Source organism: Piliocolobus tephrosceles, chromosome 1 (genome assembly GCF_002776525.5).
Source record: "Piliocolobus tephrosceles isolate RC106 chromosome 1, ASM277652v3, whole genome shotgun sequence".
NCBI classification, from domain to species: domain Eukaryota; kingdom Metazoa; phylum Chordata; class Mammalia; order Primates; family Cercopithecidae; genus Piliocolobus; species Piliocolobus tephrosceles.
This window is the reverse complement of record NC_045434.1, coordinates 82047664-82072657: the sequence shown is the minus strand read 5'-3', so window position 1 is coordinate 82072657 and position 24994 is coordinate 82047664. Positions and strand designations below refer to the sequence as shown.

The window sequence follows — 24994 nt, the reverse complement described above, 5'->3', positions numbered from 1 at the left end:
GAGATGTTGGTCAAAGGGTACAAAATTTCAGTTAGACAGGCAGAATAAGAATTTGACATTTATTGCACAGCATGGTGACCATAGTTAATAATGTGTTGGATATTTCAAAATTCCTAAAAACATAGATTTTAATTGTTCTCACTAAAAAATCATAAGTATGTGAGGTAATGGTATGCTAATTACATGATATAATAATTCCTCAATATGTATATACATCAAAACGTCACATTGTACCCCATAAATACATACAATTATCATTTTTCAATTAAAAATAAAAGTTTAAACTGAAAAAATAAAAGAAATCAGGAAAAAAAGGATTTTCTTCTTATCTCCTCTTTTGAATAATTCCACATTGTTACATAACAGATTTGCTTTTTTTAAAAAATAGGCACATTTATATATTAAAGCACACTTTTTAAAATCAGACAAATCAAATTTAGAAGTTAATATACACAACCTTGATTTTTTAATTTCACTATACAATAGGGTATCTCCTAAAATTGAACCATGTTTTATGTCAAATGCTCCTGGACCCTCTAACTTTTCAAGCATTTGATTAATGGCAGCAGTTTTCCCAACACCAGATTCTCCTAAGGGAAAAAATACATAAGGTTAGATGTATATGCAAGAAAATGATACATGTTAACACATTAAAATGAACCACTAACATTCTCCCTCAATTGAAAATTACATAAAAAGTGTGTTTTTGTTCTTGCCTTTTAAAAAAATGTGGTTGAGTGATTAAATGAGGAAGCTAATATAAAACCTTCTCAAATTGTTTGAATTATTTACATTTCTTACAAAAGAATAGACTGAGTTAATTATTTTTATCTAATGTTCACGCTAATCTTTTTGTACAGAACTACAACATGAAACATAATTCCTTAAAAATTTCTGCCAACACAATTTGAGGAAGAAATTTGATGATAAACTTTTTGTTGAATCAGAGTAGGGACTCTGTAATGATTTTACAATTCATTAAGTATTAAAGTAAAGGTAAGTATTTTCTTAGACAAAATTAGAGGCAAGGTATGTGTTATCTGAGAGTTACATTGCCTGAATTCTTTGAATATGGAACTGGGAAAATGATACTATTGCCTCTGGTGCTATGCAACACAAGTTAGAGAATTAGAGAATTGGAAAAGGTAATTGATGGGTTGGCATATGCATTAAAAGAGAGTAGGAGCTGTATTGAATTACTCTTTTGATAATGGTAAAAGATAGAAAAATCTTAATATTGGATTGGGGAATCCCATTGAGTGTGTACATATAAGTATACCAATCAATGTTACCAATAAGAACCTCAGCCCACAGGCTACAGAGGCCAAACATATATTATTAATACAATAGCTCTACTTCTGGAATTTCTCCTGCAGGTAATGAAAAGATAAAAAAGATTTATAATGTCCTATTTTGGCAAATATGTGGAAAAATGGGTGTTCATAAACTGCTGGTAAGAATATAAATTAATATAGTAACTAGAACTTTTCAGGGTATATATTTTTCCCACTTACAAAATAAGATAGTTAGACCAAATATCTGTAAGCCTTTTTCTAACTCTGAATTTCTCCTTCTATTAAATATTTGTAATACCTGTGAGAAGTACAGGGCAGGAATTCTTTAAAAGAAGGCTCATGAGAAAAGAAAGGCATGTTGTGTCTCTGGTAGCAGTATAATTAATGTATTCTCCACATTCTGTTATCTTCAAGAAGTTTTCGCCAGATCTTTGAAGATTAGTTAGTAATGAAGTTCCTAAGTTAAAATTTTTAAAAAAAGTTTCAAATGACCTAGAAAACACTATTCACCTAATCTTTTTTTAAAAATCATTAGAATTATTTTATTTTCATTAATTGTACATATGAAAAGTACATGGCTGGCTGGATGCGGTGGCTCACGCCTGTAATCCCAACACTTTGGGAGGCCAAGGCTGGCGGATCAGGAGGTCAGGAGAAACCCTGGGGGTCAGGTGAAACCCCGTCTCTACTAAAAATACAAAAAGTTAGACGGGCGAGGTGGCGGGCGCCTGCAGTCCCAGCTACTCGGGAGGCTGAGGCAGGTGAATGGCCTGAACCCAGGAGGCGGAGCTTGCAGTGAGCCGAGATTGTGCCACTGCACTGCAGCCTGGGCGACAGAGTGAGACTCTGTCTCAAAAAAAAAAAAAAAAAAAAAAAAAGAAAGAAAGAAAGAAAGAAAGAAAGAAAGAAAGAAAGGAAGAAAAGAAAAGAAAAGTACGTGGCTGTGCAGAAATAAAATATGTTAAGATTTGTTTCAGGAAAATGTAATCATGTCACAATATAGTCAATCATAAAAATTCATTAGTTCATTACTCTTAAAAGTCTTCTCATTCTGAGAAAACTCCATTGATTATGTCTAGGAGTTCCAAAATATCATATATATTGAAGAAAGAGTCATTTCCACTAAGTTAAAGTCATTCTGCAAGTCACTTTCATCACCACTTTCATCACCACAGCGGACACTAGAGGCAATTTTAGCAGCTCGATAGAAATTCATGGATTTCCACATTATGACAGTTTTCCAGTGGTGGATGCCCTAACCCTGGAGAGGTCAAAGCAGTGACACAGTCTATGGTGGACTGGATGTATTCACCTAATCTTTCAGGTCCTCAAAACATAATTTCTGTAAAAGTCTGCACATTACAAAACAATTTAAACATACACAAATAAGCCAAAATTTTACAAGTGCCTGGGGATCACTGCTAATCTCAGAAATTATCCCTCACTCATACTCTTTCTGACTTTTTGATGTGGACAGTTAGCGCTGTCAACTTTCCTCTTAAAATGCGTTAGTTGTGTCGCAGAGATTCTGTCTTTACCTATTTTTTTTTTTTTAAATAGCAAATGGGCTCCTTTACTTTGATTTGTAAACGCCCTTTATATATTAAGGAAATTAGCTCTTGTAATTTGCTTGGTGTTTTATGTAAGTACTCTATTATATTTGACTGAGCTAGTCTGTCCTCATTATTTCCTGGCTACTCTTACTCTCTTACTTAACATTTCTGTATGGAATTTGGAATCAGCTTCTTTAGTCCTCACCACACCTATAGTGTGGTATGTTTATTGGAATTATCTTTACTTCATGGATTAATTTAGGAAGAATTAACCCGTTTAGGATGAGAGCTTTTGTCCAAGAACATGGCATGCTTTTTTATTTCTATGTCTCAGGAATGTTTCCAAGTTTACTTCATATTGATTTTGCATATTTCTCATTAAACTTAGTTTTCTGTATTTCATCTTTTAAAAAATTTTGTTTTTGCCATTTTATTTTTTTATGCTTTTAAAATTTTCTTATTTTATTTATTTATTTTCTTACCCAATCCTGCTGCAGTTGACCCCAAATTCATCCCACAGAAGCAATGCCAATCTTGTAATGTTCACTTCCGGCTTTCTACCTTACTCCAGCAGCCACTGCGGTAACTTCTGGATGACCAACACATGCACACTAATTCTCTCTGTTTTTGACACTTTAAGTAAGATCTTTTCTTTAATTGTTTACCTTGTAACTGGTTGTTGTTTGTATATATGTGGCATCATTATTTTTATATATTGTTTTGTAATTAGAGTAAAACTAAATTCTCTTATTGCTTATAGTAGTTTTAAGTCGATCCTTTGGTTTTCCAGATATTTTATTATAACTTCTGCAAATAATTAAAATTTAACCACTTATTTTCCAAATTTCTATCTCCAATTCCTCTTTTTAATTGCATTGGCTCATATATACAAAACAGCATTGAGTTAAAAAGTGGATTTTAATGGCAATGCTTCAAGTATTTCCCCTTAAGTAGACTCTGCTGCTGTTATCGAACTTTTAACTTCTGTTGTATTTTTCATTTCTAGAAGGTCTCCTTGGTTCTTTTTCAAATTGTGTCAGTTTTTAATAGTTTCTTATGCATTTCTGGTATTTTCTATCTTTTTAATTCTTTAAAAATGGTAAGCATGGCTGTCTGAGAATGTATACCTTTATTCCAGTTATCCAAGTCTCATTAATTTGTGGCTGCAATCTTGTTTCTGCTAATTATCTTTAAAGGGGCATTACATTTGAAAATATTATTTGTTAGAATAATATAAAGTGTAGTATAATAGTTCCACTCTATAGAAAGTATGTTCATTGGCTTCTAACTGGATGCTGGGAGACTACTCAGGGATTCCCTTAATCCCAATTCAAGACTGGAGGTTCCTTAGATGATGTAGGATAACGTATCTGGCCTCAGATTATGGGTACCTGGATATGTAAGGGCTGGTTTAATCCAGTTTACCTTCACATAGAGAGTGTAGCTCTTCATTAACCCAGATTAAATTATATGTGTATGTGTAGGTGAGAAAGGAGTGGAGGGAAGGAAGCTTTGATTTCTGTCATCCTTAATCCTTGAATAGCAAACCTAATGACACAATGACTTGATTGATTCAACCAAAATCACATGTAATTCTTTAAATGGATATTGTAGCCTCAATAATTTCTATAAAGGACAACTTTTAGCACTCCTAGTTGTGGATTGAACATTACTACAAAATTCACATTTAAACTCCTCAAACATTAGTAGAAATCAAAATAAAACACACAAATCTTAATCTGCAAGCAAATATTTCCTTCCAATAACTACCACCCCATGATAGCAAGAAAGAGAATTCTGTGTCATGATCTGTCACGTCAGTACTCAATACTGGTATTTATATATCAACATCTTATAAACCCTTAGAGTACAGGTTCCAGAAGAGAGAGCCTGAATTTTTTCCCCTTTCAGTTAGGTCCTGGGGCAAACAACTACACCAAAAGATCTTGTCTAAACATAGTTCTGACCACTTTATTCTTTGTTTTCTATACTCAGTAGTGGTTACCACGAGGCCATTTGAAATGATAGGTTTAGGTGGGTAGGCAATACCTCCATTTGCCCTTTGTTTTTGAGTTGGCTACCTAGTAGACAGCATCCAATATGAGGCGCTGGAGAAAAACTTAGGTCTATAGTCTTCCTTTTGATGTTTGGGGGATAGAAACAGTTAACATTTTTGAAACTACGAGAGCCCAATATACCGGACTCTCAGTTTTAGATTGTAGGCTTCAGGTAGAGAGAATCTCCCTTGCCTGAGCTCTATTATCTTTCATTTTTGCTTAAAAACTACTTAGCTTTTATCTAAATTCATCCCTTTCTTATTGAAATTCAGTAAAAGTGACAAAAAGTAGCCAATTCACACCAACGTTTTGATCTTCCAGCCATTTTCCCTAGAGTTACAGCACATGGTCTGTCTCCCAGATATTACAGCTAACAATGTTGCCAATTTTTTGGCCATGGCATATAAAGGATCACCTGAATTCATCTGCAACACTGTGTCTTCATTGCCCAGCATCTGACTTTTAAGTCAATGTCAGGTATTTCAGGATTTTCTATGTGATTGTGCCATTTCTAGCTACTGAAATGTGTGTGTATGTGTGTGTGTATATATATATATATAATACTTTAAGTTCTAGGGTACATTTGCACAACGTGCAGGTTTGTTACATATGTATACATGTGCCATGTTGGTGCGCTGCACCCATCAGCTCATCATTTACATTAGGTATATCTCCTAACGCTATCCCTCCCCCTTACCCCATCCCCACAGTAGGACCTGGTGTGTGATGCTCCCCTTCCTGTGTCCAAGTGATCTCATTGTTCAGTTCTCACCTATGAGTGAGAACATGCAGTATTTGGTTTTCTGTTCTTGCGATAGTTTCCTGAGAATGATGGTTTCTAGCTGCATCCATGTCCCTACAAAGAACACGAACTCATCCTTTTTTATGGCTGCATAGTATTTCATGGTGTATATGTGTCACATTTTCTTAATCCATTCTGTCACTGATGGACATTTGGGTTGATTCCAAGTCTTTGCTATTGTGAATAGTGCCGCAATAAACATACGTGTGCATGTGTCTTTATAGCAGCATGACTTATAATCCTTTGGGTATATCCCCAGTAATGGGATGGCTGAGTCAAATGGTATTTCTAGTTCTAGATCTTTGAGGAATCACCACACTGTTTTCCACAATGGTTGGCCTAGTTTACAGTTCCACCAACAGTGTAAAAGTGTTCCTATTTCTCCACATCCTCTCCAGCACCTGTTGTTTCCTGATTTTTTAATGATTGCCATTCTAACTGGTGTGAGATGGTATCTCATTGTGGTTTTGATTTGCATTTCTCTGATGGCCAGTGATGATGAGCATTTTTTCATGTGTCAGTTGGCTGTATGAATGTTTTCTTTTGAGAAATGTCTGTTCATATCCTTTGCCCACTTTTTGATGGTTTTTTTTTTTCTTGTAAATTTGATTGAGTTCTTTATGGGTTCTGGATATTAGCCCTTTGTCAGATGAGTAGATTGCAAAAATTTTCTCCCATTCTGTAGGTTGCCTGTTCACTCTGATGGTAGTTTCTTTTGCTGTGCAGTAACTCTTTAGTTTAATTAGATCCCGTATGTCAATTTTGGCTTCTGTTGCCGTTGCTTTTGGTGTTTTAGACATGAAGTCCTTGCCCATGCCTATGTCCTGAATGGTATTGCCTAGGTTTTCTTCTAGGGTTTTTATGGTATTAGGTCTAACATTTAAGTCTCCAATCCATCTTGAATTAATTTTCGTATAAGGAATAAGGAAAGGACCCAGTTTCAGCTTTCTACTTATTGCTAGCCATTTTCCCAGCACCATTTATTAAATAGGGAATCCTTTCCCCATTTCTTGTTTTTGTCAGGTTTGTCAAAGATCAGATGGCTGTAGATGTGTGGTATTATATCTGAGGGCTCTGTTCTGTTCCATTGGTCTATATCTCTGTTTTGGTACCAGTACCATGCTGTTTTGGTTACTGTAGGCTTGTAGTATAGTTTGAAGTCAGGTAGCATGATGCCTCCAGCTTTGTTCTTTTGGCTTAGGATTGTATTGGCAATGTGGGGTCTTTTTGATTCCATATGAACTTTAAAGCAGTTTTTTCCAATTCTGTGAAGAAAGTCATTGGTAGCTTAATGGGGATGGCATTGAATCTGTAAATTACCTTGGGCAGTATGGCCATTTTCACAATATTGATTCTTCCTATCCATGAGCATGGTATGTTCTTCCATTTGATTGTGTCCTCTTTTATTTTACTGCACAGTGGTTTGTAGTTCTCTTTGAAGAGGTCCTTTACATCCCTTGTAAGTTGGATTCCTAGGTATTTTATTCTCTTTGGAGCTATTGTGAATGGCAGTTCATTCATGATTGGCTCTGCTTGTCTGTTACTGGTGTATAAGAATGCTTGTGATTTTCGCACATTGATTTTTGTATCCTGAGACTTTGCTGAAGTTGCTTATCAGCTTAAGCAGATTTTGGGCTGAGACGATGGGGTTTTCTAAATATACAATCATGTCATCTGCAAACCAGGACAATTTGACTTCTTATTTTCCTAACTGAATACCCTTGATTTCTTTCTCTTGCCTGATTGCCCTAGCCGGAACTTCCAACACTATGTTGAATAGGAGTGGTGAGACAGGGCACCCCGGATTGCACCAGTTTTCAAAGGGAATGCTTCCAGTTTTTGCCCATTTAGTATGATATTGGCTGTGGGTTTGTCATAAATAGCTCTTATTATTTTGAGATATGTTCCATCAATACCGAATTTTTTGAGAGTTTTTAGCATGAAGGGCTGTTGAATTTTGTCAAAGGCCTTTTCTGCATCTGTTGAGATAATCATGTGGTTTTTGTCTTTGGTTCTGTTTATATGCTACATTACGTTTATTAATTTGTGTATGTTGAACCAGCCTTGCATCCAAGGGATGAAGCCCACTTGATCATGGTGGATAAGCTTTTTGATGTGCTGCTGGATTCTGTTTGCCAGTATTTTATTGAGGATTTTTGCATCGATGTTCATCAGGGATATTGGTCTAAAATTCTTTTTTTGTTGTATCCTTGTCAGGCTTTGGTATCAGGATGATGTTGGCCTCATAAAATGAGTTAGGGAGGATTCCCTCTTTTTCTATTGATTGGAATAGTTTCAGAAGGAATGGTACCAGCTCCTCTTTGTACCTCTGGTAGAATTCAGCTGTGAATTCATCTGGTCCTGGACTTTTTTTGGTTGGTAGGCTATTAATTGTTGCCTCAATTTCAGAGCCTGCTATTGGCCTATTCAGGGATTCAACTTCTTCCTGGTTTAGTCTTGAGAGAGTGTAAGTGTTCAGGAAATTATCCATTTCTTCTAGGTTTTCAAGTTTATTTGGGTAGAGGTGTTTATAGTATTCTCTGATGGTAGTTTGTATTTCTGTGGGGTTGGTGATGATATCCCCTTTATCATTTTTTATTGTGTCTATTTGATTCATCTCTCTTTTCTTCTTTATTAGTCTTGCTAGTGGTCTATCAATTTTGTTGATCTTTTCAAAAAACCAGCTCCTGGATTCATTGATTTTTTGGAGGGTTTTTTGTGTCTCTTATCTCCTTCAGTTTTGCTCTGATCTTAGTTATTGCTTGCCTTCTGCTAGCTTTTGAATGTGTTTCCTCTTGCTTCTCTAGTTCTTTTAATTGTGATGTTAGGGTGTCAATTTTAGATCTTTCCAGCTTTCTCTTGTGGGCATTTAGTGCTATAAATTTCCTTCTACATACTGCTTTAAATGTGTCCCAGAGATTCTGGTATGTTGTATCTTTGTTCTCATTGGTTTCAAAGAACATCTTTATTTCTGCCTTCATTTCATTATGTATCCAGTAGTCATTCAGGAGCAGGTTGTTCGGTTTCCATGTAGTTGAGCGGTTTTGAGTGAGTTTCTTAGTCCTGAGTTCTAGTTTGATTGCACTGTGGTCAGAGAGACAGTTTGTTATAATTTCTGTTTTTTACATTTGCTGAGGAGTGCTTTGCTTCCAACTATGTGGTCAATTTTGGAATATGTGTGATGTGGTGCTGAGAAGAATGTATATTCTGTTGATTTGGGGTGAAGAGTTCTGTAGATGTCTATTAGGTTCGCTTGGTGCAGAGTTGAGTTCAATTCCTGGATATCCTTGCTAACTTTCTGTCTCGTTGATCTGTCTAATGTTGACAGTGGGGTGTTAAAGTCTCCCATTATTATTGTGTGGGAGTCTAAGTCTCTTTGTAAGCCTCTAAGGACTTGCTTTATGAATCTGGGTGCTCCTGTATTGGGTGCATATATATTTAGGATAGTTAGCTTTTGCTGATGAATTGATCCCTTTACCATTATGTAATGGCCTTCTTTGTCTCTTTTGATCTTTGATGGTTTAAAGTCTGTTTTATCAGAGACTAGGATTGCAACCTCTGCTTTTTTTTGTTTTCCGTTTGCTTGGCAGATCTTCCTCCATCCCTTTATTTTGAGCCTATGTGTGTCTCTGCATGTGAGATGAGTCTCCTGAATACAGCAAACTGATGGGTCTTAACTCTTTATCCAATTTTCCAGTCTGTGTCTTTTAATTGGACCATTTAGTCCATTTACATTTAAGGTTCATATTATTATGTGTGAACTTGATCCTGTCATTGTGATATTAGCTGGTTATTTTGCTCACTAGTTGATGCAGTTTCTTGATAGCAACAATGGACTTTACATTGTTTTTGCAATGGTTGGTACCTGTTCTTCCTTTCCATGTTTAGTGCTTCCTTCAGGATCTCTTGTAGGGCAGGCCTGGTGGTGACAAAATCTCTAAGCATATGCTTGTCTGTAAAGGATTTTATTTCTGCTTCACTGATGAAACTTAGTTTGGCTGGATATGAAATTCTGGATTGAAAATTCTTTTCTTTAAGAATGTTGAATATTGGCCACCACTCTCTTCTGGCTTGTAGAGTTTCTGCCTAGGGATCCCTTTGTGGGTAACCCGACCTTTCTCTCTGGCTGCCCTTAACATTTTTTCCTTCATTTCAACTTTGGTGAATCTGACAATTATGTGTCTTGGAGTTGCTCTTCTCGAGGAGTATCTTTGTGGCGTTCTGTGTATTTCCTGAATTTGGATGTTGGCCTGCCTTACTAGGTTGGGGAATTTCTCCTGGATGATATCCTGCAGAGTGTTTTCCAATTTGGTTCCATTTCCCCCCTCACTTTCAGGTACACCAATCAGACCTAGATTTGTTTTTTTTCACATAATCCCATACTTCTTGGAGGCTTTGTTAATTTCTTTTTGCTCTTTTTCTCCACACTTTTCTTCTTGCTTCATTTCATTCATTTGATCTTCAATCATTGACATTCTTTCTTCCAGTTGATTGAGTTGGTTACTGAAGCTTGTGCATTTGTCATGTATTTCTTGTGTTATGGTTTTCATCTCTATCAGTTCTTTTGAGGTCTTCTCTGCATTGATTATTCTAGTTATCCATTCATCCATTCTTTTTTCAAGGGTTTTAGTTTCTTTGCGCTGGTTATGTAGTTCTTCCTTTAGCTCTGAGAAGTTTGATCGACTGAAGCCTTCTCTCAACTCATCAAAGTCATTCTCCGTCCAGCTTTGTTCCATTGCTGGTGATGAGCTGCATTCCTTTGCAGAGGGAGATGCGCTCTGATTTTTTGAATTTCCAGCTTTTCTGCACTGCTTTTCCCCCATCTTTTTGGTTTTATCTGCCTTTGGATTTTGATTATGGTGATGTACTGATGGGGTTTTGGTGTGGGTGTCCTTTCTATTTGTTAGTTTTCCTTCTTACAGTCAGGACCCTCAACTGTAGGTCTGTTAGAGATTGCTTGAGGTCCACTCCAGACCCTGTTTGCCTGGGTATCAGCAGCAGGTGCTGCAGAAGATAGGATATTGCTGAACAACGAGTGCTGCTGTCTGATACTTGCTCTGGAAGCTTCCTCTCAGGGGTGTACCCCACCGTGTGAGGTGTGAGGTGTCAGTCTGCACCTAGTGGGGGATGTCTCCCAGTTAGGCTACTCAGAGGTCAGGGACCCACTTGAGCAGGCGGTCTGTCCGTTCTCAGATCTCAACCTCTGTGCTGGGAGATCCACTGCTCTCTTCAAAGCTATCAGACAGGGGCGTTTACCTCTACCGAGGTTTCTGCTGCTTTTTGTTTAGGTATGCCCTGTCCCCAGAGCTGAAATGTGTATTAATTATGATACAAGTTCTGTCTGCTTTAACAAAGATCCAAATATAACCATAGCTTTTAAAGGTGGAATTTGATTCCTCTCTTATGTAACAGCCCATGGTCTATATGTCAGCTCCACAGTGTTAGGAATCCAGGATTTTTTAATCTTTTTTTCCTGCCATCCTTAGCCTGCACCTTCCATATCTAGGTTCTTGGTGGTTGCTTTAGGTCTCACCACCACATCTCAGGAGCAAGAAGGGGGAGAAAAAATTGGAGAACATGTGTACATTCCTTTCTTTTTAATTGTACAATCTGGAATTTGCATTATTCACCTCTAGTCACATCCCGCTATATACAATCTGGTCACATAACCACACCTCTCTACAAGGGAGGTTTAGCTGAATGATGAAGTGTCTAGATGAATCTTCCAATGATAGAGACACAGGAAAGAATAGAGATGGGAGTGACAAGCAGCAGTGAATGCCACACAGGGTATTGATGCAAGAGGTAACATTAATATTTAACTCTTTCATCATTTTCCTTTATATTTTCCTACCTTGCTATTAAAGAAGAACCACTTATATGTTTCTCTATAATCCCACACAACAAACAGGGTAAGCATATTAGAAAATAGATTAATTAATATGTCTGGAATGAATAAAGAAATTAATGAATGTTGGGTGACCTTCAAAACACATCTTCTGATAATAATAGATTAGGATTACTCTTTATAAGTAAAGAAGTATAAGAAAAAAAAATCCTACTCAACCAGAAAAGGAGACTTTTGAAGTACATCTAGGATGTCCAAACAATTTATCATATTGCAGTTTACCATTAAAAAAATTACATGGTGACATTTAAATTCTTGTTACACGTTTGGGTTTGAAAGCCAGGGAATGTTTTAGCTACTTCTAAGCTCTTTGCCTGCAATTAGAGTAAGTGGCAACCAGAGGAAGTAATGTTTTAGATTTGGAGAAAACAGCTCTGGTTTCCCATGTGAGTGGTATACAAAGATGTGGAGTCACATGCTAATGATATTCAGTTATACTTTTCTATATAGTGGTAAAAAGCTAAGGCTCTGAGTCAGTATCAGCACTAACATATGAAATACAATTCACAGCTTGTAAACAAATATGATTGCCCATGAATATTTATTGTAACAAAATATTGAATAAAATAGTCTTGGCATTTCCAACGAAAATAAATGTAGAGTTAAAACTCTCTGGATGCTTTAACATTCTGATAGCTCTGGTTGTTTGCTGTCAAAAGTTCTTACAACCAACTCTGAAATTCTTTTATAAGAGAAATCTGACTTCAAAGCAATTTGATTTGTATTTATTAAATTTCTAATATTTGCAAGAACTCTAAAGAGACTTGATTATTAGATTCCTGCCTCTGCCTCAAATGTCTACCAAGCTCTAAAAGTGCAACAAGTTTCTTTTTTCTGCTATCTGTAGACGCAGAAGATTGGGAATAAAAGCAATTTAGCATATATGGATATTTGTGAAACTATGATTATTCTTTTCTAATTAGCATTTTCATTTATAATGAAGTGTAAGTTTTCACATAAATGTTTTTCACATTTTACAAGTAGTCCTTTCCATTTTCTTGTCTCAATAATTACAGCTAATTGAAATAGATAGCACTCCTAGGAAGACTTTCAATGTGCTACAGTTTTACAATTTGCATTTGATTCAATAAAATATATTCTAAATTTCTCAGAAAGTAATATTGAAAGGTTATGTTTTTAAAGATGTATTTTGTAAACATAGATCTAAACTTGTCTCTACACAAACTTATATTAATCCTCAAAGTTGCTGATATAATTACTTTTATAAATAGAGTATTCCCAATTTTCTAAAGTTACAAGTATGATTCTTATAATTATTCTTACCTCTTTGAATTAGTGTCTGATCATTAGGAACTAACTCTGACCAAGGTATGAATTCACATTGCTCTATATCCACAAAATATCCAAAGATAGAACATTCACCAGTTGGTAGGTTGATGCCTACAACCAAAAATGATAAATTCAACTAAGAAAGGCGTTCAGTTATGGAATGTTTCACTAACCATGAAAACTCTCTCTGAAAGATTTGATTGTTGAACCAGAAATAATAAGCATTCACAAAGGTTATATCCAAGTATATAAAATAGGCCTGTTTTTCCCCAATCTTCAATGTATAAAACTGAAGTTTTATTAACTTCTTGTCCTCTTTATACCCAGAAAGCAAGGTGAAATATGATCTGATATTCCTTGAAATCTTACCCCAAAGTTTTGATTATTACCATGTGTTTGGATGCAGTTAAATGTCAGTAACATACTGATTGTGGTCAAACCAATATATCAGAGAACTTTGTTATTTGTAAATCACACTTATCTTTCTACTATAAAAGTAATACATTTGCTTAGAAAATTCTTTTATTTATTTATTTCTTTTTTATTATACTTTAAGTTCTAGGGTACATGTGCATAACGTGCAAGTTTGTTACATATGTATACTTGTGCCATGTTGGTGTGCTGCACCCATCAACTCGTCAGCACCCATCAATTCATCATTTATATCATGTATAACTCCCAGTGCAATCCCTTCCCCCTCCCCCCTCCCCATGATAGGCCCCAGTGTGTGATGTTCCCCTTCCCAAGTCCAAGTGATCTCGTTGTTCAGTTCTCACCTATGAGTGAGAACATGCGGTGTTTGGTTTTCTGTTCTTGTGATAGTTTGCTAAGAATGATGGTTTCCAGCTGCATCCATGTCCCCACAAAGGATGCAAACTCATCCTTTTTTATGGCTGCATAGTATTCCATGGTGTATATATGCCACATTTTCTTCATCCAGTCTGTCACAGATGGACATTTGGGTTGATTCCAAGTCTTTGCTATTGTGAATAGTGCCGCAATAAACATACGTGTGCATGTGTCTTTATAGCAGCATGATTTATAATCCTTTGGGTATATACCCAGTAGTGGGATGGCTGGGTCATATGGTACATCTAGTTCTAGATCCTTGAGGAATTGCCATACTGTTTTCCATAATGGTTGAACTAGTTTACAATCCCACCAACAGTGTAAAAGTGTTCCTATTTCTCCACATCCCCTCCAACACCTGTTGTTTCCTGACTTTTGAATGATTGCCATTCTAACTGGTGTGAGATGGTATCTCATTGTGGTTTTGATTTGCATTTCTCTGATGGCGAGTGATGATGAGCATTTTTTCATGTGTCTGTTGGCTGTATGAATGTCTTCTTTTGAGAAATGTCTGTTCATATACTTTGCCCACTTTTTGATGGGGTTGTTTGTTTTTTTCTTGTATATTTGTTTGAGTTCTTTGTAGATTCCGGATATTAGCCCTTTGTCAGATGAGTAGATTGCAAAAATTTTCTGTAGGTTGCCTGTTAACTCTGATGGTAGTTTCTTTTGCTGTGCAGAAGCTCCTTTTTTTTTTTTTTAGATTTTATTTTACTTTATTTTACTTATTTTTACTAGCTAAATTTTATTTTATTTTATTTTATTTTTACCTTTTATCTTTTTTTAAATTATACTTTAAGTTCTAGGGTACATGTGCATAATGTGCAGGTTTGTTACATATGTATACATGTGTTGGAGAGGATGTGGAGAAATAGGAACACTTTTACACTGTTGGTGGGATTGTAAACTAGTTCAGCCATTATGGAAAACAGTATGGCAATTCCTCAAGGATCTAGAACTAGATGTACCATATGACCCAGCCATCCCACTACTGGGTATATACCCAAAGGATTATAAATCATGCTGCTATAAAGACACATGCACACGTATGTTTATTGTGGCACTATTCACAATAGCAAAGACTTGGAATCAACCCAAATGTCCATCTGTGACAGACTGGATGAAGAAAATGTGGCACATATACACCATGGAATACTATGCAGCCATAAAAAACGATGAGTTTGCGTCCTTTGTAGGGACATGGATGCAGCTGGAAACCATCATTCTTAGCAAACTATCACAAGAAGAGACAACCAAACACCGCATGTTCTCACTCATAGGTGGGAACTGAACAATGAGCTCTTTAGTTTAATTAGATCCCATTTGTCATTTTTGGCTTTTGCTGTGGTTGCTTTTGGTGTTTTAGACATGAAGTCCTTGCCCATGCCTATGTCCTGAATGGTACTACCTAAGTTTTCTTCTAGAGTTTTTATGGTATTAGGTCTAACATTTAAGTCTCTAATCCATCTTGAATTAATCTTCGTATAAGGAGTAAGGAAAGGATCCAGTTTCAGCTTTCTACTTATGGCTAGCCAATTTTCCCAGCACCATTTATTAAATAGGGAATCCTTTCCCTATTTCTTGTTTCTCTCAGGTTTGTCAAAGATCAGATGGCTGTAGATGTGTGGTAGAATAATAAAAGTAAACTAATTTAGCCATGGATTCACCTTAAGGTAATAACAATATTAATATTTCATATATTCTTACCACTTGAATGGTAAATAAATCTTTGAAAAAGTGTGTATGCAAATTTTTTTACCATTCTAAAAATAAATTTTGTTTTCTCATTATTGTGCTTTAAGAGTTCTTTATCTATTCTGGATATATCTTTGTTTGCTATGTAATTTATATATGTTCTGTGAATCTGTGGCTTATCTTTCTATTACTTATTGTTATTCTCTTAATGGTATGTTCTTCAGAGCAAATGTTTTAATTAAATTTTTTTCTCTTATGGATTATGTTTTTAGTGTTGTACATAAAAACTCCTTGTCTTCCTGAAGGACACAAAAGATTTTTTCTTGTCCTTCTTAAGAATTTTATAATTTAGACCAGGCGTGGTGGCTTATGCCTGTAATCCCTGCCCTTTGGTAGGCCAAGGTGGGCAGATCACTTGAGGTCAGGAGTTTGAGACCAGCCTGGCCAACATGGTGGAACCCCGTCTCTACTGAAAATACAAAAATTAGCCAGGTGTGGTGACAGCTGCCTGTAATCCCAGCTACTTGGGAAGCTGAGGCAGGAAAATCACTTGAACCTGGGAGGTGGAAGTTGCAGTGAGCTGAGATCATTATAGCCTGGGTGACAAGAGCAAGACTCCATCTCAAAAAAAAGTTTATATTTTTACAATTTATATTTAGGCCTATCATCCATTTTAGTGTATAATATTACTCTGTCAAATTCCTTTTTTTAAACATATAAATGTTCAGTTGGTCCAGTACCATTTACTGAAAAGACTATTCTATTAGTTAGCCTGGCCTGCCACAACAAAATACCATAGACTGGGTGGCTTGAACAACAGAAATTTATTTTCTGTTGTCATTTGCATGTTCAAGTTTCCTTTTCTTCTAAGGATGCCAGTCAGATGGGATTAAGGCCACACTTCCAAGCATCTCTGTTATGGAGCTCTCACACTCCTGGCCTAATATACCTACCCTAATCACCCCAAGGCAAGGTATCACATAGCCAGGGATGGCCCTGTTCCCCAGAACTTGCTGAAATTATTCAAAGTAGCCAATCCCAAGTCCATTTACACTGCTTCATTCCTTCCTGCAGAAATCACAATAAAGGTACTTCCCCACAGTTCCCCTTTCTCCCTCTGCCTTGGGACTGACCCCAGGGCTTCCCTCCTGAGTTGCCCAATGTGTCATGTTCTTTCTCTTCAGGAACCTGTGAGTATAACAAAACTGTAAAACCCTTTCCAGTTCCCTTTTCTTGAACGGAGTCTGGCCTCACCATACCTCACCCAAAGGAATATGGTAAAAACAGCATGACACATACAATCTCTTGTATATTCTCCTTTATTTTCCTTTACAAATCCCTTAAAAATATAAAAATCATTCTTAGCTTACAGGCTGTATAGAAGTAGGCTACAAGCTGGAATTGCCTTACAGGTTGTAGTATGCTAATCCCTGGTTGAACTAAGTGTCCATGCCTTTATTATATATCATTAGTCATTAGAGAAATGCAGATTAAAAACACAGTAAGATACATTTCATACCCACTGGAATGGCTATACTAAATGAGAAAGACAATGACAAATTGCCTCCAAATGTTGGGGAGGATTTGGAGAACAGGAACCCTAATATATTGTTGGTGGGAATGTAGACTAGTGCTGTCATTTTGGAAAAAAGTTTGGTTAAAAAATTAAACCTAAAACTACCACAATATGACCCAGCAATTCTTGTCTTAGGCATCTATCCAAGAGAAATGAAAACATATATCCATAGAAAGACTTGCATATGATGCATAAAAGCATTATCCATAATAGCTCAAAACTTTAAGCAATCTAAATGTCCACCAACTGGTAAATGGATAGACAAGATGTGATATATTCACAGAATGGAATATTATTCAGCAAATTAACTACTGATAGATGATACATCATGAATGAGCCTCAGAAACATTAAGATACATGAAATAAACCAGATCCAAGAGACCATATATTGTAGGAGTTGATTTCTTAAAATGCTTATTAAGGCTTAATTTACTAAGACAGCAAATTCATTGCCTACATTTGGGGGTGGGAATAAGGATTAACTGTAAATGGGCATGGAGATCATAATGGAAAGATGAAAATATTCTAAAACTGATGTGTGGTGATGGGTGCATTACTCAGTAAACTTACTAAAAAATCACTGATATATATACTTGAAGTGGGTGAATTTGATGGTATATAAAATATACCTCAATCAAGCTCTGTCTTCTCAGTTCAGTAAGGCCATTATGCTCTGCTTAGATTCCCTTCCCTGGGCCATCATCTGGAAAGCTCCTCCAGGTAGACAGCTGGGGCAATCATAGGGCTCATTTCATTTACTACCTGGGGCAAGGCCATGATTTATTACTGTCCATCCCAAATAAATGAGGATACTGCTTGTTTTCCTTCTTGATAGGGACTGAAAATGTATTCACCAGGTCAAGAACACATACCAAATGCCAGAGATTGAGATGGCCTACTCTGGTAAAAATAGCTGCCAATGTGACTGGGATTACTATTTGTTTAAGATTATTATAGTCCACCATCACCCAGCTTGATCCATCTTTTTTATTTCAAAAGATCAGGTTAGTGAATTAAGTAGGAATATAATGGATAACTCACACCTGCATCTTTGAAGACCTGAGGATGTCATTGATATCTGCCATTTCTTCCAGGATGCAGTATCGGTTTGAGGTCTGTGGACTGAGAATTGGCTGTGGGAGGGGCTTTCATTTGGCTTCTCATGCCATTATAAATCTTATTCCACAGGTCATGAAATTAAGGTGAGGCTGTTTGCCAGTGCTAAGTATATCTATTCTGATTGCACACCCAGGTGCTGGGGAAATGAGCACTGGATGAGTCCGTGAACAAACTACAATGGAGTTGTACCAGGACCTTATCATCTTTCCTCTATAAGCCCCCACTCTAATAGAGGGAACATGACATTCTTTTGGTTCTACAGTTGTAGCTATTAGCTCAAATCCTGTATCCAACTATCCTTCAAAGAACTGCCATTCCCCTTTACCCCAGTTATAGTAACTTTAACAAATTACTTTAGGTTCCTATTTGTTATGTCATTGCAGGTACTTCCTCAAGTTGAACTGCCTTTTCCTTCCTGTGATCTGAGTGCTAGGGGTGCTCATTGTTATTGGGTGTCACTCTTCTAGGCTCTGTCAGCACAGAGCTAAGAAATATATGTACATATACTGACCCGGGTATATACTGTGTTTTCTTTTGGTTTGTATTTGCATTACATGTAATTATTAATTACCTTATTCTAAACTCTTCTGTGTGCTTCAAATTAACTTATTATATTTATACATTTTTCTAACAAATCTAAGGTTATCTGATATTTCTACACTATTCTCAAACACAACAAAGACCTTAGCACACTTCCACTATGTATTGAACACCCCCTTCCCCCTCTTCCATCTTGTTTTGTGTATAATTTTGATTTTATCTTTTTAATAAAAAGTTAGTTTATAATCAATAGTTTTATCAGTCTATTGATCTATATTACCAAGTTCTATGCTCATCATTATTCTTATATTGGTCACTATCCCACTGTATATATTAGTCTTCTTGCTGAAGTACATCCTTTAATACTTCTTTTGTACATGAGTTATAGGTGTTTGATGATTTCAGTCTTCATATGTCTGAATGGATCTTTATTTTGGTGTTATTCTTAAATGATAGCTTCTAAGGATAAAAATTTAGGTTCCTTCATCCATTTGAAGATATTATTACCTTATCTTCTGATCTCTATTGTTGCTAATAAAAATTGTCTCCTTTTCTCCTTCTCCTTCTCCTTCTCCTTCTCCTTCTCCTTCTCCTTCTCCTTCTCCTTCTCCTTCTCCTTCTCCTTCTCCTTCTCCTTCTTCTTCTTCTTCAAGACAGAATCTTGCTCTGTCACCCAGGCTGGAGTGCAGTGGCATGATCTCGGCTCACTGCAAGCTCCACCTCCCAGGTTCACCCCATTCTCCTGCCTCAGCCTCTTGAGTAGTTGGGACTACAAGTGCCCGCCACCATGCCAGGCTAATTTTTTGTATTTTCAGTAGAGATGGGGTTTCACCATGTTAGCCAGGATGGTCACAATCTCCTGACCTCGTGATCCGCCCGCCTCAGCCTCCCAAAGTGCTGGGATTACAGGCGTGAGCCACCATGACTGGCCAAAAATTTGTCTAATTATAATTCCTTTGTGGATACTGTCTTTTCTTTATAAAAACTTTATTTTTCATTGACATTTTGCAGTTTCACTATACATTGTTTAAATGTGTTTAATATCAGGATTTATATCAATCTGGCAAATTCTCTGATATTATATCATCAAATGTTGCTTCTCTGACATTCCCATTCAGAATGAGAGATTCTTCTGAAATCTCTTGGCAGATCCTCTATCTCATCACTGTTCTTCCATATCTTTTTCTTCGGTAGGTTTCAACTTACTAATTCTTTCTTTGATGGTGACCAGAGTGGAGTTTATCCTATTGAATTTCTCCTTTTATTTACTTTTTGATTTTTTTTTATTATACTTTAAGTTCTGGAATACGTGTGCAGAATGCACAGGTTTGTTACATAGGTATACATGAGCCATGGTGGTTTGCTGCTTCCATCAACCCGTCATCTAGGTTTTCAGCCCCACATGCATCAGGTATTTGTCCTAATGCTCTCCCTCCCTTTTCCCCTACCCCCCAATAGGCCCAGTGTGTGATATTCCCCTCCCTGTGTCCATGTGTTCTCATTGTTCAACTCCCACTTATGAGTGAGAACATGCAGTGCTTGGTTTTCTGTTCCTGTGTTAGTTTGCTGAGAATGATGGCTTCCAGCCTTATCCATGTACCTGCAAAGGACATGAACTCATTCTTTTTTATGGCTGCATAGTATTCCATGGTGTATATGTGCCACATTTTCCTTATCTAGTCTATCATTAATGGGCATTTGAGTTCGTTCCAAGTCTTTGCTATTGTGAATAGTGCTGCAATAAACATATGTGTGCATGTTTCTTTATAGTAGAATGATTTATATTCCTCCGGGTATATACCCAGTAATGGGATTGCTGGGTCAAATGGTATCTGGTTCAAGATCCTTGAGAAATCACCACACTGTCTTCCACAATGATTGAACTAATTTACACTCCTATCAGCAGTGTAAAAGCATTCCTATTTCTCTACATCCTCTCCAGCATCTGTTGTTTCCTGACATTTTAATGATCGTTGTTCTAACTGCAGTGAGATGGCATCTCATTGTGGTTTTGATTTGTATTCCTCTAATGACCAGTGATGAAGAACTTTTTTTCATATGTTTGTTGGCCACATAAATGTCTTCTTTTGAGAAGTGTCTGTTCATATCCTTTACCTACTTTTTGATGGGATTGCTTGTTTTTCTCTGGTAAATTTGTTTAGGTTCCTTGTAGATTCTGGATGTTAGCCCTTTGTCAGATGGATAGATTGCAAAAGTTTCTCCCATTCGGTAGGTTGCCTGTTCACTCTGATGAGAATTATTTCTTTTGTTGTGCAGAAACTCTTTAGTTTAATTAGATCCCATTTGCCAAATCTGGCTTTTGTTGCAATTGCTTTTGGTGTCATAGTCATGAAGTCTTTGCCCATGCCTATGTCCTAAATGGTATTGCCTAGGTTTTCTTCTAGGGTTTTTATGGTTTCAGGTCTTACATTTAAATCTTTAATACATCTTGAGTTAATTTTTGTATAAGACTTAAGGAAGGGGTCCAGTTTCAGTTTTCTGCATATGGCTAGCCAGTTTTCCCAACACCATTTATTAAATAGGGAATCCTTATCCTATTTTTTTTTTTTTGTCAGGTTTCTCAAAGATCTGATGGTTGTAGATGTGTGGTGTTATTTCTAAGGCCTCTGTTCTGTTTCAGTGGTCTGTATATCTGTTTTGGTACCAGTATCATGCTGTTTTGGTTACTGTAGCCTTGTAGTACAGTTTGAAGTCAGGTAGTGTGATGCCTCCAGCTTTGTTCTTTTTGCTTAGGATTGTCTTGGCTACATGGGCTCTTTTTTGGTTCCATATGAAATTTAAAGTAGTTTTTCCTAGTTCTGTGAAGAAAGTAAATGATAGCTTGATGGGAATAGCATTGAATCTATAAATTACTTTGGGCAGTGTGGCCATTTTCACGATATTGATTCTTCCTATCCATGAGCATGGAATGTTTTTCCTTTTGTTTGTCCTCTCTTATTTCCTTGAGCAGCAGTTTGTAGTTCTCCTTGAAGAGGTCCTTCGCATCCATTGTAAGGTGTATTCCTAGGTATTTTATTTTCTTTCTAGCCAATGTAAATGGGAGTTCACTCATGATTTGGGTCTCTGTTTGTCCTATTATATTATTGTCTATTATTGTCAATATATTGCCTGTATTGGTGTATAAGAATGCTTGTGATTTTGCACATTGATTTTGTGTCCTGAGACTTTTCAGAAGAGACTTAGACTCCCATACAATAATGGTGGGAAACTGTGAATATTAGATCAATGAGACAGAAAATTAACAAGGATATCCAGGACTTGAACTCAGCTCTGGACCAAACAAATCTAATAGACATCTACAGAACTCTCTACCCCAAATAAACAGAATATACATTCTTCTCAGCACAACATAGCACTTATTCTAAAATTGACCACATAATTGGAAGTAAAACACTCTCTCAGCAGCAGCAAACACAAAAGAAAGGAAATCATAACAGTCTCTCAGACCACAGGGTAATCAAATTAGAACTCAGGATTAAGAAACTCATTCAAAACCACAAAACTACATGGAAACTGAACAACCTGCTCTGGAGTGACTACTGGGTAAATAATAAAATTAAAGCAGAAATAAATAAACGTTTTGAAACCAATGAGAACAAAAGCACATGTACCAGAATCTATGGGTCAGAGCTAAAGCAGTGTTAAGAGGGAAATTTATAGCACTAAATGCCCACATCAGAAAGCGGGAAATATCTAAAATCGACACCCTAACATCACAATTAAAAGAACTAGAGAAGCAAGAGCAAACAAATTCAAAAGCTAGCAGAAGACAAGAAATAACTAAGATCAGAGGAGAACTGAAGGAGATAGAGACACAAAAAACCCTTCATAAGATCAACCATCCAGGAGCTGGTTTTTGGAAAAGATTAACAAAATAGATAGACCACTAGCCAGACTAATAAAGAAGAAAATAAATGAATAAAATAGATACAATAAAAAATGATAAAGGGGATATCACCACTGGTCCCACAGAAATACAAACTACCATCAGAGATTACTATAAAAACCTCTATGCAAATAAACTAGAAAACCTATAGGAAATGGATAAATTCCTAGACACATACACCCTCCCAAGACTAAACCAGGAAGAAGATGAATCCCTGAATAGACCAGTAACAAGTTCTGAAATGGAGGCAGTAATTAATAACCTACCAACCAAAAAAAGCCTAGGACCAGACAGATTCACATCTGAATTCTAGCAGAGGTACAAAGAGGAGATGGTACTATTCCTTCTGAAACTATTCCAAACCCTAGAAAAACAGGGACTCCTCCCTAGCTCATTTCATGAAGCCAGCATCATCCTAATGCCAAAACCTGGCAGAGACACAACAAAAAAAGAAAATATCAGGCCAGTATGCCTGATGAACATCGATGAAAAATCCTCAATAAAATACTGGCAAAATGAATCCAGCAGCACATTAAAAAGCTTATCCACGACAATCAAGTTGGCTTCATCCCTGGGATGCAAGGCTGGTTCTACATATGCAAATCAATAAACGTGATCCATCACATAAACAGAACCAGTAACAAAAACCATATGATTATCGCAATAGATGCAGAAAAGGCCTTTGATGAATTCAACACTCCTTCATGCTAAAAAACACTCAATAAACTAGGTATTGATTGAACACATCTCGAAATAGTAAGAGTATTTATGACAAACCAATAGCCAATATCATACTGAATGGGCAAAAGCTGGAAACATTCCCTTTGAAAACCAGCACAAGGCAAGAATACCCTCTTCACCACTTCTATTTAACATAGTATTGGAAGTTCTGGCCAGGGCAATCAGGCAAGAGAAAGAAATAAAGGGTATGCAGATAGGAAGAGAGGATGTCAAATTGTCTCTGTTTGCAGATGACATGATTGTATATTTAGAAAACCCCATTGTCTCAGCCCCAAAACTCCTTAAGCTGATAAGACTTTCTCTTTGTAAATGACTAAATTTTTCATTTCCAGATGTCTATTTCATTTTTTTCATAGAATTTTAAAATTTCTACTTGCTGTTCCATAATTCCTCATTTATTAAAAATGGATGTCATTCATTTATCTTTTTAGAACCCTAAACACTTACATTAAAATCTGTGTTAGGTCATAATAATTTTCCCCGAGATGAATTAATATGAGGGGCCATTTTGGTGGTATACGTCCTTAATAGATTAGGTTTTCTTTATGTGTTTTACAATTTTTTCTTGCATTGTAATTATAATTTTTTTTTTGCTCTCCCTCCTTTTTTTCTTTTTCCTTATTTATACTTTGGTGGTTTTATAGTTCTATAATTGCTTCTACTTGTATTTCGTTCCCTTTTTACCCTCCTATTCTAACCTAGTTTTATACTGATATTTCAGATGATAAAGCAAAATTTCGTATTCATTGTTTGAAGATAAGCATTCAAATATAAAGAATAATTTATTAACTTGCCTTTTGGTTTATAGGGAGAGCAAACAGAGTTTTAGATATTTCTGCCTAACAAATAAATTAAGGCAATTTATTTATCTATAGGAGTTAGAGGCATGAAGTTGAATCATTCATTTCAACAAGTTAACATGCAATGCTTTTGGATTAAAGGTTAATTTCCACAGGAAATCACATAGAATCTTTGCCTTCCAGATGTCTTAAATAGAACTTTTAACAAATACAGTAATGTGCCACATAATGATGTTTTAGTCAATTGTGGACTGGATATATAATGATGTTACCATAAGATTACAATGGAGCTGAAAAATTCCTATCACCTAGTGACATCATAGTCATCATAACATTATAGCTGTCATAACGTCATAGCACAATGCACTAATTATGTTTGTGGTGATGCTGGTGCCAGTTGCATATACAATTATCTACAGTACATAATATGCGATAATGATTATAAATGATTATGTTACTGGTTTATGTATTTACAATACACTTTTTATCATTATTTTAGAGTGCACTCCTTTTATTTATATATAAAGTTAACTGTAAAAAAGCTTCAGGCAGGTCCTTCATACAGTATTCCAGAAGAAGGCATTGTTATCATAGGAGATGACAGCTCTGTGTGTATCATTGCCCTGAAGACCTTCCAGTGGGACAATATATGGAGGTGAAGACAGCGATATTGATGAACTTGACCCCACATAGGCCTAGGCTAATGTGTGTGTTTGTGTCTTAGCTTTTAACAAAAAAGTTCAAAAAGTAAAGAAATAAAATGAAACATAAAAACAGAATAAAGATATCAAGAAAATATTTTTACACAACGTGTTTTTGCTTTAAGCTAAGTGTTGTTTCAAAGGAGTCAAAAGTGAAAAAA

At 36.3% G+C, this 24994-nt stretch overlaps 1 protein-coding gene across 1 annotated transcript in view; it reads right to left on the bottom strand.

Moving 5' to 3' along the window:
- The window catches only part of DNAH14 (dynein axonemal heavy chain 14), a 628991-nt gene that overhangs the window by 247394 nt on the left and 356603 nt on the right, over positions 1-24994 (bottom strand). The window contains exons 43-45 of the mRNA XM_031935270.1: positions 12900-13016; positions 1594-1752; positions 453-590 (exon numbers count right to left, since the gene is read on the bottom strand). Coding sequence (XP_031791130.1) covers positions 453-590; positions 1594-1752; positions 12900-13016 — 414 coding nt within the window. The remainder of the gene's footprint in view (positions 1-452; positions 591-1593; positions 1753-12899; positions 13017-24994) is intronic.